General features: G+C 41.2%; 2 protein-coding genes across 2 annotated transcripts; both read right to left on the reverse strand.

Moving 5' to 3' along the window:
* Window positions 1-277: 277 nt before the first annotated feature.
* Window positions 278-2603, reverse strand: LOC310945912 (transmembrane protein 17A; the record flags this gene model as incomplete). The annotated part of the gene is made up of 4 exons (XM_083912173.1): window positions 278-598; window positions 936-1049; window positions 1491-1597; window positions 2477-2603. The coding sequence occupies 4 exons, from the start codon at window positions 2601-2603 to the stop codon at window positions 278-280; spliced, it is 669 nt and encodes a 222-aa protein (XP_083768299.1).
* A 719-nt stretch (window positions 2604-3322) lies between these two features.
* On the reverse strand, window positions 3323-4786 carry selenoe (selenoprotein e; the record flags this gene model as incomplete). Its single annotated transcript, XM_083912724.1, has 4 exons — window positions 3323-3466; window positions 3965-4043; window positions 4313-4389; window positions 4679-4786. The coding sequence occupies 4 exons, from the start codon at window positions 4784-4786 to the stop codon at window positions 3323-3325; spliced, it is 408 nt and encodes a 135-aa protein (XP_083768850.1).
* Between the last annotated feature and the right edge of the window lie 8185 nt (window positions 4787-12971).

The raw sequence follows: 12971 nt of genomic DNA on the forward strand, positions 1-12971 counted from the left end.
ACTAACAGTGTCCTCAAAAGACCAGAATGTATTGCAGTCAAGATTGACACAACCCAGTTTTTACAAAATAACTGCATTTTGAAGCTCAAAATACAAAGTAACAAACACATTCATTCTCCGGCAGTTGCAGAGGCATTCTGGGAAACAAAAAAGTACATAAATCAGTTTTAGGAACAGTAAGAAAACAAACAATACTGTAACTTAAGTTAGAAAGCTTTAGACATCCCAAAACGTAAATATATATAAGTGTACGGTTGATTGAAAATCAATTTTTACTTTAATTGTACATAAAATTGGTGGGTGACATGGGCAGCACACTGCGGTGGTAGGTCAGCCCGTGGACAGGGCTCATCCCTGCGTGGTGGAAGCTCTCCACCTTGCCAAACTGGCGAAGATGGAAGAGCAGGGTGAGCTTTCGAGTCATGGTCCGGAGCGCAAGGAAGGCGGCCAGGATCTGGGTGAGCAGGAAGAGGAGGTAGAGGGAGTGGACGGCTCTCTCTAGGGGCAAGATGATAATTCCTTCATCGGTCAGGAAGAACAGCAGGACTGGCAGCTGGAACATGAAAGACAGGAGCCAGAAGGCTGCCAGCTCTGGCACCTGATGACAGAGATGGAGAGAGGGAGGGAGATATTTGGGGTTTGTGGATGGAGGCGATAAAAAGATAGAGCAGTCAGGCATCAAGTGCTTTGTATCCACATGACAACACACACACACACACACAAACACATGCACACGCACACGCACACGCACACGCACACGCACACGCACACACACACACACACACAAACTCGATGGACAGCTGTAGTAGGGAACTGATTGTTTACACACACAGGTAGAATACTTAAGTAGCCACTTCCTCCACTGTGTTATTCAGGAGACGAGTCCATAAAAGAGCTCTTCTTTGTTGTTCCAACAGGATGTCGGTTTGAATTACCTTTTCTTTAAGGTTGCCAATGTAGCCCAGATAAAGTCGGACCGCTTCGATGACTGTGAGGAGGATCATCCCGGTTATGAGCAGAGCCTGGTAGTACCCGGGCAGATAATAAAACTGGAAATAAAGCAGAGTTGGAATGTCAGAAAGGTATGAAAACATCCTTTTTACTTGCAGTTCACGGGACGTCAAACTGTGCATTTAGACATACAACACTTCATTCTCCTGTTTGATCTGAGAGTCTTTTTTGCTGCTACGACTGGACCGTGCCAAAGTGGATTTAATTCATTGATTATATTTAACACAGCAACGACTCTAATGCTGCAACATGACAGGTCATCAAAATTGTAAAATGAACGATCTATCAATCAATTGTTGCAACAAGAACTAAAAGGAAACATGATAACCATGCTGTGGACCAAGACAGCCAAATTAAGAACAACTAAAAACATGATAATCTGTGAAAATGTATGCATTTTGCCAGTGAGCTGATTGAATGGCTCTCCATTTATTTGTGTAAGGTTTGTCTTATGCACGGTTCCCTACCACCCAACTAACCTTTACTTCCAACATCAAAACAGCAGAAAACCACCAACAGGGAAAATAAAACATGTTGAAGTACAGCAGCATCTGCAGAGGAAGGTGAGAAACCAGCTCGTTGACCACTGCAAGACAATAACAACAGGAAATAAACACTCTTATTCATTACATCCGCAATTGGCTATAATGAGCACACTCTCATTCGAAATGTTTTTTTTTCTTTTTCACAATAATCATCATAGCAGACAGTTCCATGGAATACAATGTTCAACAATTTAGATTTCAGGGGTATTGCAGATCTAGATGAGGTCAGGAAATCTGAACTTTGTCATGTGACTTTTTAAAGTGGCATAAGTCTTGCAAGGTTATGGTTAGGCATTAACCTTAAATGATTAGGGTTAGATGGTTACATGTAGGGTTCGGCATTGGCCTTGAATGGTTAAGATTAGATGGGTAGGGTTAGGAATTGAAATCAAACGGTTAATTTAGGATAGTATACTGTAAGTGGTCAGGTAGCAAGTCTCGGAAGAGTTTTTGCGACTTTTCATAGATCTCAGGTTACCGGGTAGACAAGGGAATTGGCTACCTGTCCAATGGCAATTAAGCCTCTGGGGGGCAACGGCTAATATTTCAGGCTTTCCGATGTAGCCAGTGGATATCCAGGCCAGGACTGTTTTCCTGCATGCAGCCAAAGCATGCTCAAACATGCTTGGTAAATACAACTCAGACTACAAACAGAAACCAGACCGCTTCTGTCACGTTGCCTTCAGATTGTACACTCCTTAAAGAGAATCTGTTTATAGAGATTAACATTAGCCTACTAGGAATACCAACTGTTTACAATAGTGATCTTTTTCAGAGTTAGTGTGTTCACATAAAATGCTCTACCTCTCACAGTTAGTTATATGATATCTGAATGTGTTTCCGTTACACATACTTGCATATTTTTCATGTATATTATCAGTATACAATTCAACTTTACTACACTATAGTTGTTAACCAACCAGACGCATCCTCCTGCTCCCTGGTGAAATCGCTGTCTGCTGTCCTGTTGTTGGTGAACACAGAGCCTCCCATGTAGGTCAGACCCATCTGCAGGTTCTCGGGAACAGGTGAGTAAAACACAGGCATTGTGGGTAAAGCTGGTGACCATGACCGAGCTAAGGACGCGCGTAACGTTCCAAAACTGTTCTGTGTCCCAGTCTCAGCTGCCAGTTCCTGTTGTCTTAAGTCACACAAGTACACAAATGCATGAAGCCACGGATGCAAATGGACACACGGACGCGTGTTGGCAGACTCCACTGCTAATCAGATTATAGCGAGAGAGGCGGGCTGAGGATTAGTCTGAGACAGCAGCATGGCAGTTTGTTAAGTAAGTGGCCATTTATGATGCCTAGTAAATTTGTTTATCTAATTAGAGAATTTAACAGTTATTTAAGCTTAACAGAATCACAATAGGAACCAGAACAATGCTTGTTCATTATATGGAACCCTTTCCTAATTTTACACAGAAAAAGAATATTTCTCCCATGCAGATAAAAGTCATGCAAATCTCAGTTTTCAGTGTGTGCACATTCTGTGTGCTGTGTTTAAATATATATTAGGTGACTAGTACATTAAATAGAGACATGCAGACACATTAAATAAATCGACCCATTTACTGTGGTGTTTTACAGCCTATTTTATTTGAAGCACATAAACAGAGTGACACAGCAATGACTAACATTCTGCACTCTGCACCCGGCCAGCGAGTCCTCAGAATGGTGCCTGGCTTATCGTTTTGGCCTTGGGGCCCCACTCATCATTAATGTGACCAGGGTGCAGCAGCAGAGTTCGGCCACGAGGTGTCGTCACAGCTCGTCCCTTGGGGTGCGCAGGGGGAAATGCTGGAACTCCTCTGGCACCTCTTCCCCTTTCTCGGACCTCTTATAGAAACCTAGTGAGTCCAACAGGCTGCCGATCTCGTCTGCCTTCATTTTTTTCACGGGAACAGTCTGGGAAAGTAGTAAAGCATGTGAAAAGTTTACTTTTAAATCAAAGCTGTGACCCTATGTGCATGTAGAAGAGGCTAACACTAAACAAATTCATTCAAAATTTGGTTTTAGTGGAGAGTTTTATTGTGTCATGCTTGCCAAAATGCAGATTAATGTTCTTTTTTTTCACACTGAGGAAAAGTAATTTCAGGGCAAATTGATATTAGCATTCATGCCAACTATTCTGTTTCAGTCCAAAAATATATTGCTCAGCTGTCAGGAACTCTAATTTATATAGTTTCTTACTCTCCCTCTTTCTTGCCATCTGTTTTTTTGTAACTCTGTCTCGCGCTTTCAAACACACTCAGTCTATGTGACTTGATATCTGACAGAGGATCTGATATCAGATGCATCTGTCTTTAAATTTCCCTACATGAATTTGTCTTGACTTCCTGGAGCTCACTAGATAAGCTCCATCACAAGGCGGATGTGTAAAAGATCCCCAAACTAACATCTCACCTGTACAACCTCATCCTTTTTATTATAGAATATCAGACGGGGATTCTTTTCCTCCGACGAATCGTACTCCAAGTTGTGGCTGCACAGGAAAGAACGGATCAAGGGAAACAACAGGTAGGCAGTGTTGTGATGAAGAAAGCTTATCCAATTGTTTTTTCTATTTTTAGGCTCAGTCAATATGATTTCAACTTGGAAGAGCGGAGTTTTGGAAAGCTCACAGAGCTGGCACTGGACCTGGCAACTTGCTAGAAACATTATTTTGTTCTTGAAAGAGGTCATGAGAAAACCTGTGGTGTTTGTTTGGATAGGTCAGTTCTTAATAAACCAGCCAGAAGAAAACAAGGATACTATAAAGCCCAGCGCTCCAGAAGAAAATGATGGAGCTCTGGCATTTTCTTTATGCCTCATCCGACAACGCTGGGAGCCTGAGGATGAAAACAGACTGCTGTTAAAAGTTGTTATTTGTGATCTAACATGCCACAAACAGGTTTTCATATCTCAGCATACTGACATGGCTGCACATGGCTTATGCCTTATCTTACCCATGTTCTAATTAGCTCATTTTCTGTGTTCCCTGTCGTCTTGCTATGTGTATATTTAATGTCTTGTCTTCTTGTCTCTGCACTGACGTCACACATTCCTTAACATTTTAAAGACATGACAAGATATTCAAATGAAAGATAATGTGCATAAAGGATTTTTATATGTACTCACCAGCAGTTTACCTCTGGCTATATCAAGCTTTTCTTCAACTGCTGTGTCGTTTTCAGTGTCTGATGCCCTAACAACAAGGGCAAGAGTGAGCACCAAGAAGGCCCACATTTTTATGAGAAATGAGTCCCCTTGAGTGCTTTTGCCTAAATTATTACCAACAATATCTAACCCTTTAAATCCACTTGGCCAGTTTCTCAGGATGGACAAGACCATGACACATTCCTGTGGGGGAGCAGTGCCCTCCTGTGTTAGATATTTCTTACTGTTTCTTGTTGTTTTTCTATAGCAAATTATTTATAATCTGAGAAGTAGGTCAGTAGTTAGCTATGTTGTTATTTTGCCGTAGTCTTGGTTTTTATGCTGTTTTGGATTCGTCAAAGGCCATTCAGAGGCCCCTGTCTTTTTTATAGATTGTAGTTTCTTCCAAATCAGATGTCATTGGGGGTCCACAGAAACCACAGAACATCTGCACTCTTATCACCTTTTCCCATACAGTTAACTTGCAGGTGGTTAAGAGCCAGCCACTAAGAGCCAGCCACACTTTCATAACTAATTTGAGCTTCACTGGCAGGTGTCTCTAAAGGTGGAGTCTGCGATCCTGGAGAAAGATTGTTGATGTATGAACTCAACATTTAAACAAATGCACCCCTGCCATCAGTGCTCCTTCTCAGATGTTAGGGTTTATGGTCCCTCTTGCTTCCACTGCCTATATCTTTATACACCCTTAGCCTATCCCATGTCCTAAAAACAAACACAAATGGAATAGAGTTTGTTTGTTTCCCATTTATCGAGCCAGGGCTGCATTTTAAAGCGCAAACAGAGAATGGACAGCGAGGGGACCGTGAGGGGGTATATACTGTAAACAAAACGTTCTCTAAAAAGTAGCAAAGTACCAAAACCTACCACATTTAAATATATTTTAATATGTTGAAAAAACACCAATTTGTTAAGAAGATCAATGCTACTCTATATAAAATATATATTCTTGACTGCATTACATTTCAAAAATATGCTGACCAACACTCACAAATTAACATGTGCTATCTTGTTTGTTTCAAATTCATACACAGACAGCAATGAAAAAAAACAACATTTTTTTTAATATGTTGTAACTATTTCTTTCCATACAGCCAGGCACAGTGACTGAGATGCTGCACAGAAATGCCGCAGGAAAGCAAATAAAATTCTCAGAATATCAAACTCCTTACCCTTTACTCTAAATTATATGCAGAACTTAATTTAATGACTTCCTGCTGTTCTGCATTGTTTAAGTTTTTGTCCAAAAAGTTTATCTTAAGACACATTTTTTAGGTTTTTAACATCAGAAACAGATCCAAATCAAACAACATGGCAAACATCCATTGTTCTTTCTCACTGTGCAGTTGCATGAGAAGTCATGTTTGATTCCATTGTGTACTTGTGTATGAAATCAGACCTCATGACAGCACAGCACATTTGCACTGTGTTAACACCCTGGTAGAGGAAAACATCTCTCCCCTCCAAGTTTACTCAATTCATCTGTGTTGTGAAAAAGACATCAGGTCACCACAGGAGGGCGGCAACCCCCACATGAACATTTTATGGCAGTTTGGCGGGTAAAATGTACTTCCAAATCCTAGCCACAGACAATTATGTTTCCAACAAAAAACAAACCATTCCTGCCTGGAATGCTGAAACAAAACCATTTCTCTTGTCTGTGTCTTTTCCAGACACACAGCACTGCAGCTCAGGGTCCTGCGTTCTGAATGTACTGTTTGAGATTATGTGTCAAATGGCAGTAAAACTTTTTTTTTTCTTTTAACAGGGTTTCCTCCCCTTGGCAGCCATCATAAATCCACAGGCCGGTACCCTTCTCTTGCTGTAGTTTTACATTTGCATCTTAGTGTTTTGAAGTTTCACTTGTTTCTCAATATATGTACATGTTCAGTATGAAAGAACGCATATAGTGGATTTAGAGAAAAAGAGAGTTGATGAGAGAGGGTCGAAAATGCAATGAGCAGTGGGGGTGGGGTGATCTCGCTGTGGCTGACTCCTCAGTCTATATGTGTGGATGCATACCATATGTGATCACATTCAGCATGTTTCAGCTTACATCATGTGGTGCATGCGAAAAAGGGGAATGTTGTTATTATTAATTTGCTGACAGAGGGGAAAACTCAGTCCTTTATGACTAGTTACGGAACGGAGAAGTAGACGATGAAGACATTTGCAAAATCTGTACTGAGCAACTTCTTCCAGTAGGAATTTTGCAAATTGCAACACTTGCAGCTGGTAAAAGATCAAACGCTAAAACACCTAACCGTAATCCTGCCTCCCTCGGAGAGCCTGTTATAAAGACACACACACTTCCTGTTTCACCAAAGCACCGGATGCTGCCTACCAGCCAGCGGGATAGTAGTCTGCTCTCTTATGATGTGCACGGTCATTTGTGAGACATATTTTGCTCTGGTGTCTATTTCTTTGTGCTTTGTGGAAACATTCATGTATATTTTTAAGGATGACCAAGGGAGATGAATACAAATCTAACTTTGAGCATAAACAGTTATCTGTGTGTGCTTATCTGTCTGAAGCCTTAGGGCAACTCGAGGGGGGGGTATTAACTCTGCTGCTGCACTCCAGTCTGCTTATAAAGAAGAGAGGCAGTGTTGAGAGAAGTGAGGGCCGTGTGGAGGGCTTCATTCAATAACAATACAATGCACTGGACATAACCCCGTGGACGTTCAAGATTACAGCACAAAACATTATTTCCTCTACTAGGAAACTTCACAATACATAAAATAACATTGCATCTGGTTAAGAAAACTAAAAAGCTCCTGTGTATTATTTGCACTTTTCTCTTATGGAGAGCAAAAACATGGCAATATTCACTTTCTTCATTAAATAAATTGTAAATCTGCAGCATCTGTCTTGATGATGCTTTCTTGGCTGTGACTGTGATAAGTTATACAATAAATTTAAATGAATCACTTAGCAATAAAAAAAAACGGACAATAGAGTGAAATGTCTATGCATGACACTAACTGTGAGCAAATTAACAGCTCATGGAGTAAACGAGAACGTCATTGAGTTTGATTTAGCTTGCGGTTGGCTTGAACCTACGACCTAAAATAAGTGGCTCCAATTTTCCCCACACAGGGAGGCCACAGAAGGCTGCAAGACGCTGCTGGCCTTGGCAGAAGATCTGCACAGATGACAAGGATAGTTTGCTGCCAGTGACCTTCTTTGCAGGGTCTTTATTTTGTTGAGGCTGATGGTGAAGGTGAAAAGGGTGATGTTTTTTTTTTTTTATTGGGATAATGGCTTATAACTAGATTATAGTTAGCATTAGCTCCACCTCAGCAGCTACAACAATATTGAATACTTACGTAAGATACTTTCAATATATATGTGCCCATAATAATTAACTTCTAAAGTAGAAATCTTTACACTGTGATATTACATTTTGAAAAATACACTATTAGCTTTCTGGCCCACGGTTAGATGAGAAGATTTATGTATGCTAAGCTAACTGGTTGCTAGCTCCAGCGCAATACCTAACAGTTATGAGTGTGGAATCAGTCTGCTTATCTAACCATCAGCAAGAAAGCTAATAAGCATATTTCCCAAAATGTTGAACTATTCCCATTTTTAAACGGAAGAATAAACTGAATACTTGTTGTACTCCGTAATGGATTTCAAACCCCTGTCCACCAGTTGGCACCAATTCAGTATCCCAATAATCATACCTAAAAAAAAGATGATTGTGATAAACTTTCAGGATACTTTTAATGATGATATTATTTTGAGCAATTGGAATCCATGGTGATTTAGAAGCAAAGCTTTTAAATTGTTGTTTTAAACACCATCTTGCTTGTTAAAAGGTTAATGAAGAACTGGCTGCATTGACAAGGATAATGACTACTTCTGAAAAAAATCTCTTCAGAGGTCAAACTTTATTGACAGACCTCAAATTACTAGTACACAGTGTCTGATTGACAAATAATCTGTCAAATTAAGGATTCCATGTATAAACTCTTCTGATGTTCGGCATGTGATGTTCAAAGAAGTATATTTTCAGGTAAGGATTAGGAAGATTTCGATTTTCGCTGAAAAATGTGAAGAAATTGCTTGTGCTGTCTTAGGTAGCCTGTTGACTCCCTTAAATCTAACACTCTGGCTTCAGGCTCTTTGCTAACATGTAGTCACCCTGCTGAAATGTCCTGCCCATCATTGAATCATCACACTACCCGTGATGCTGTTAGCTAACCCTGACCCCCATACAGGGGGGCAAATCAAGAGTATTTTCCTGGTGAAGGTCAAATAAATATCACATTGACGAAGCAACAACAAACACAATCCTTCTTGTAGTATACGTCTTCTGTGGTCACATGCCAGAGCCATAACAGTGTTTACAATTTAGCAACGAATACATACAAGAATACAGCAGTGACAGCTTGGTGCTTTTGGCACAATATGTAGGTCAGGTATGAATCGCAATAGGCAATAGTTAGCCTGATAATGACATCATGGCGGATGTGAAGGTCTGGCGTAGAGGTGGGAAAGGGGCGAGGGGTGAGGGCCGCGTGTGATTTGCACTGATGGATGTCCAGTTGCTGGCCACATCAGAGGAGCCGGGGGGCAAGCAGACAGCAACCGCTGCTCCCCTCCCTCTAATCTGTGTCTGGCTAATCAGAAACACATGGCTCCCCATAATGGCTCCAGTGTTGTCCTGTGAAGTAGAACAGGGCTGTAAGGGTCAGGTACACACCAGCCCACAGCCACGGTGTCGGTAAATATACAGCTAAGACTTCCAGTCACATGCTAGTGCACTGCAACCACATACAGCAAAAATATCCAGACATCCTTATACAAGTACAGGCAACTGCTCTGCCTTTTTTTGGCTTATCGAAGTGTAACCAAATAGGCTGTGGATAAGAAGATTGTGAATAATCCTGACCTGCTCTGGCCTCTGAGTCACACAGACGTGATAAAGCAAATCTGATGCTGTCTAAAAAACGGGAAAATGTTCCTGCAGCCAAAGGCGAGTAACTCTGCATTGACATGTGTTTCTGTGACTGGTTTTGGCAAAAAAATGGGAGTGAAAGTTTGTGTCTCAAACAACAAAGCTGTTGTAAGCTGCAGTTCGTCGGTCGTAGACAGGACCGATTTTCGGGACAGTTGGGGTTCAGTGCATAAAAACATAAGCCATCTGCTTATTTTCCTTCAGTTTGGGCAGACACATTTGGTCTTGTGATCATTTTCCATCCCAATATCTGGAATAAGGCAGCAGCTTTCTCTCTCTCTCTCCCTCTGTTGTTCCAGGTTGGAGTGAGTGAGAAGCAGAGAGGGGGGAAAAAAAACTTTGGATCAGTCCATGGAATTATGTGAAAACTGAAACTTCAAGCAACATTATGAAGTCTGAAGTCCCACTTTACTGCACAGATAGCGGATGGATGGGTGTGTGAGGGAATAAAGGACGGGGGAGGGGGAGGGGAGTGAATGAGGGAGAAGGAAAATGGGCTACAGAGGAAAAAATGAGAGAAAGAGAGGGGGTTTAAAGGAAAGAAAGAAAAAAGAGAAAGAAGGGTAAAGAAAGAAAGAGCATCTGACTGATCTGCTTTCTATTAGCCATCCAAATCTTCTCCACTAATACACTCATTCCATAGAATTATGCTGACAAAGGGGGAAAAATCCAGGGCAATTTGAAGGCCCGGACAACGTTTTGCACACTCCTCCATGTGCAAGAAAAGGGAGAATAAAGAAAAAGATAAATATGGCTTTATAAAATGTCTGGCTATTCATCTTCATTTGTATTTCCACATTTATAGAACTTGTTAAGATAAAAACTGTTCCAGAAGCACTAACACTGCTAGAATAATTATGAATGGGTCCAGCTCAAAGTAGTCTGAAGTGTCACAGATGATGACATTTGGGTTTTACTAAAGTAAAAAGCATTTTTTAGTGTCATACATTGTTAAAGCACAACACCGACAAGTTCATCCATTCCTAACTGAGACTAAGTTCTCTCACTTCAGCTTTTCTGACCTAGTTTCAGAACTTCACCAGCTTGTCTGATCATCTATTTGGGAGGTCCGCTTGTTATGCGGTTGTTCTTAATTTGTGCATTAAGAGCTGCCTTTTTTTATTCAGTGGCACTGCAAGGGGAGTTTTGGGTCTATTATAATGACGGTCTTAAATCGCAGAGTGATTAGATGTCACTGGAAATCTATAAACACACATTTGATGCTGGTGCTGTTTCCTCCCCATGCTGGTTGTGCGCTGACCTCAGTTCTCAGTGGTTTTGGCTTAAGAAAAGCACCAGCTCCGTTTCCAGTAAATGTCGATTCATAGTTACTGCATTTCCACAGGGCTGAGAAACAACATTTAACGTGTGAGGAGGACTGCAATTAGACAGTGTTTCTCGCAGACGGCGTGTCGACAGGGATAAGAGACAAAAACAGCTTTTTCAAATCTCCTCTGGCCGAGTCTGATGCAATGAATCAGCCAGGGATATGACTGCATTTTAGGAAATCTGCTTCAACAGCCACACATCTATGTCAGACAGTGGTGGTTTGAACACTAGAACAAAAAGCTACTTTTTAATAAATTCCAAAACCTCAGACTCTCTGTTACATTGAAGTTTTTCAAAAAATAACCTGAAAGTTCATTAATAATGCAATCATTTCAGCAATAGGTTTTCAAAGCAAATAAGGGGATCGGAACAGTAAAATGGCTTTCTATGACCACATGACATCTTGCCTGTGTTTCTTTAGCCTGTCTATCCATGCATGCTAATAGAAGTTTCTTTCATTGAATGCCTCTTACAAGATTTCAACTGAAATGGAGAAAAACGTAATCCATTATCTTGAATTTACATGGGCACTGAAAAACTGAGCTTGACTGAATCCACGTTAGAATTAATATTTTCAACCCCTTTCAAGTGTAACTCGACTACACTTTCTTTCTGCTTTGCATTGCAGAAAATATTTGTCTTTTTCCCCCTGACTCATAAATTTCTTTCTTCCTCTCCTTGCAGGGACTGAAATGGCTACCAGATGTGGTTCGAATCTGTTCCCATTGCCATGGAAACACAGGGACTGGAATAGGTTTTCTGAGTCGAGGGCTTTTGGCTGACTCATAGGACCTGAGTTTTAAAGCCTCACTGTTTCTATAGACTTGGCAAACTGAGGACGCCCCTGCTCCAAGTCATGTTTAGACTGGAAGCCGTCATGTCATTGAACCCCCTTCCCACACTCCTAGCCCTGACTTTTTGACCAAGCCTTGCGTTGTTTTGTATAGTTGCTCCTTTGTGTTGCAGCGCCAAAGTGAATTTATGTTTCACACGTCAACCTTCAATACCAAGTCAATAAAACGAGCAAAACATTACTCTTAGCTTACTGCAGAGGGGATATGAAAAGGCCAAGTTCTATAATCATACACAGACCTCTCCCATTTAAATCCATTCAAAACAAGCAGGCACAGAAATCCATCACTAGTCGTACTCATGCTCAATCAACACAGTTTATCCTTCAATGTTGTGACTTCTCCACAAAATGTTGAGGATGGAAAGCCAGAGACCATGCGTTGGTATGCTCAGCTGAGAATCTTCTCCATCTGTGAGTTGAGGATGGGCAGATGGAGGCAGTCAACATTCCTCTCCATCCTGGCAATGAATCAGAATTCAAGCCATTGTCACATGAAAAATGGGATGACTCTGGGGGGAAGTGCGTATAGATTCAAATATGGTGTTCGGCTGACAGTCCATACAGGAAGTTAAAAGGAAGATTGATTTGGGGACGTTGAGGTTGTGGTCCAAAACAGGGCCAAAAAAGGCAATACCTAAACTGTTTTATGAGGCTGTACACAGTGGTTGTTTGAGCTAACTGCTAACATCCGCATGCTACCATGCTTGCAATGACAATGTTACTGTCCAAAGTACTGGACAAATTAAAGTCCTGACCTGATGAATGTCTAAACCAACTTTCAATCCATTCAATAGAAGTTGAGACATTTCACTCATAACCAAGAGGAAAACTCAGGGACCCATACAAGTTGTAAAGATTCATTGTCTGAGGACCATGAATGTCTCTACAAAATGTTGTACCATCACACAGCGCACATAACCCACAACAGACATACAAGCATTCTGACTCAAACTTATACCTACCGGCAATTTAGAGTCATCAATTAACCTATCATGTGCATGTCTTTGGACAGTGGGAGGAAGCCGGAGACCTCGAAGAGAACCCACGCAGACATGGGGAGAACATGCAAACTCCACACAGAAGGGCCCCAGCCCAGATTCGAACCAGCA

This window comes from Echiichthys vipera (assembly GCF_963691815.1).
Source record: "Echiichthys vipera genome assembly, chromosome: 4".
NCBI classification, from domain to species: domain Eukaryota; kingdom Metazoa; phylum Chordata; class Actinopteri; order Perciformes; family Trachinidae; genus Echiichthys; species Echiichthys vipera.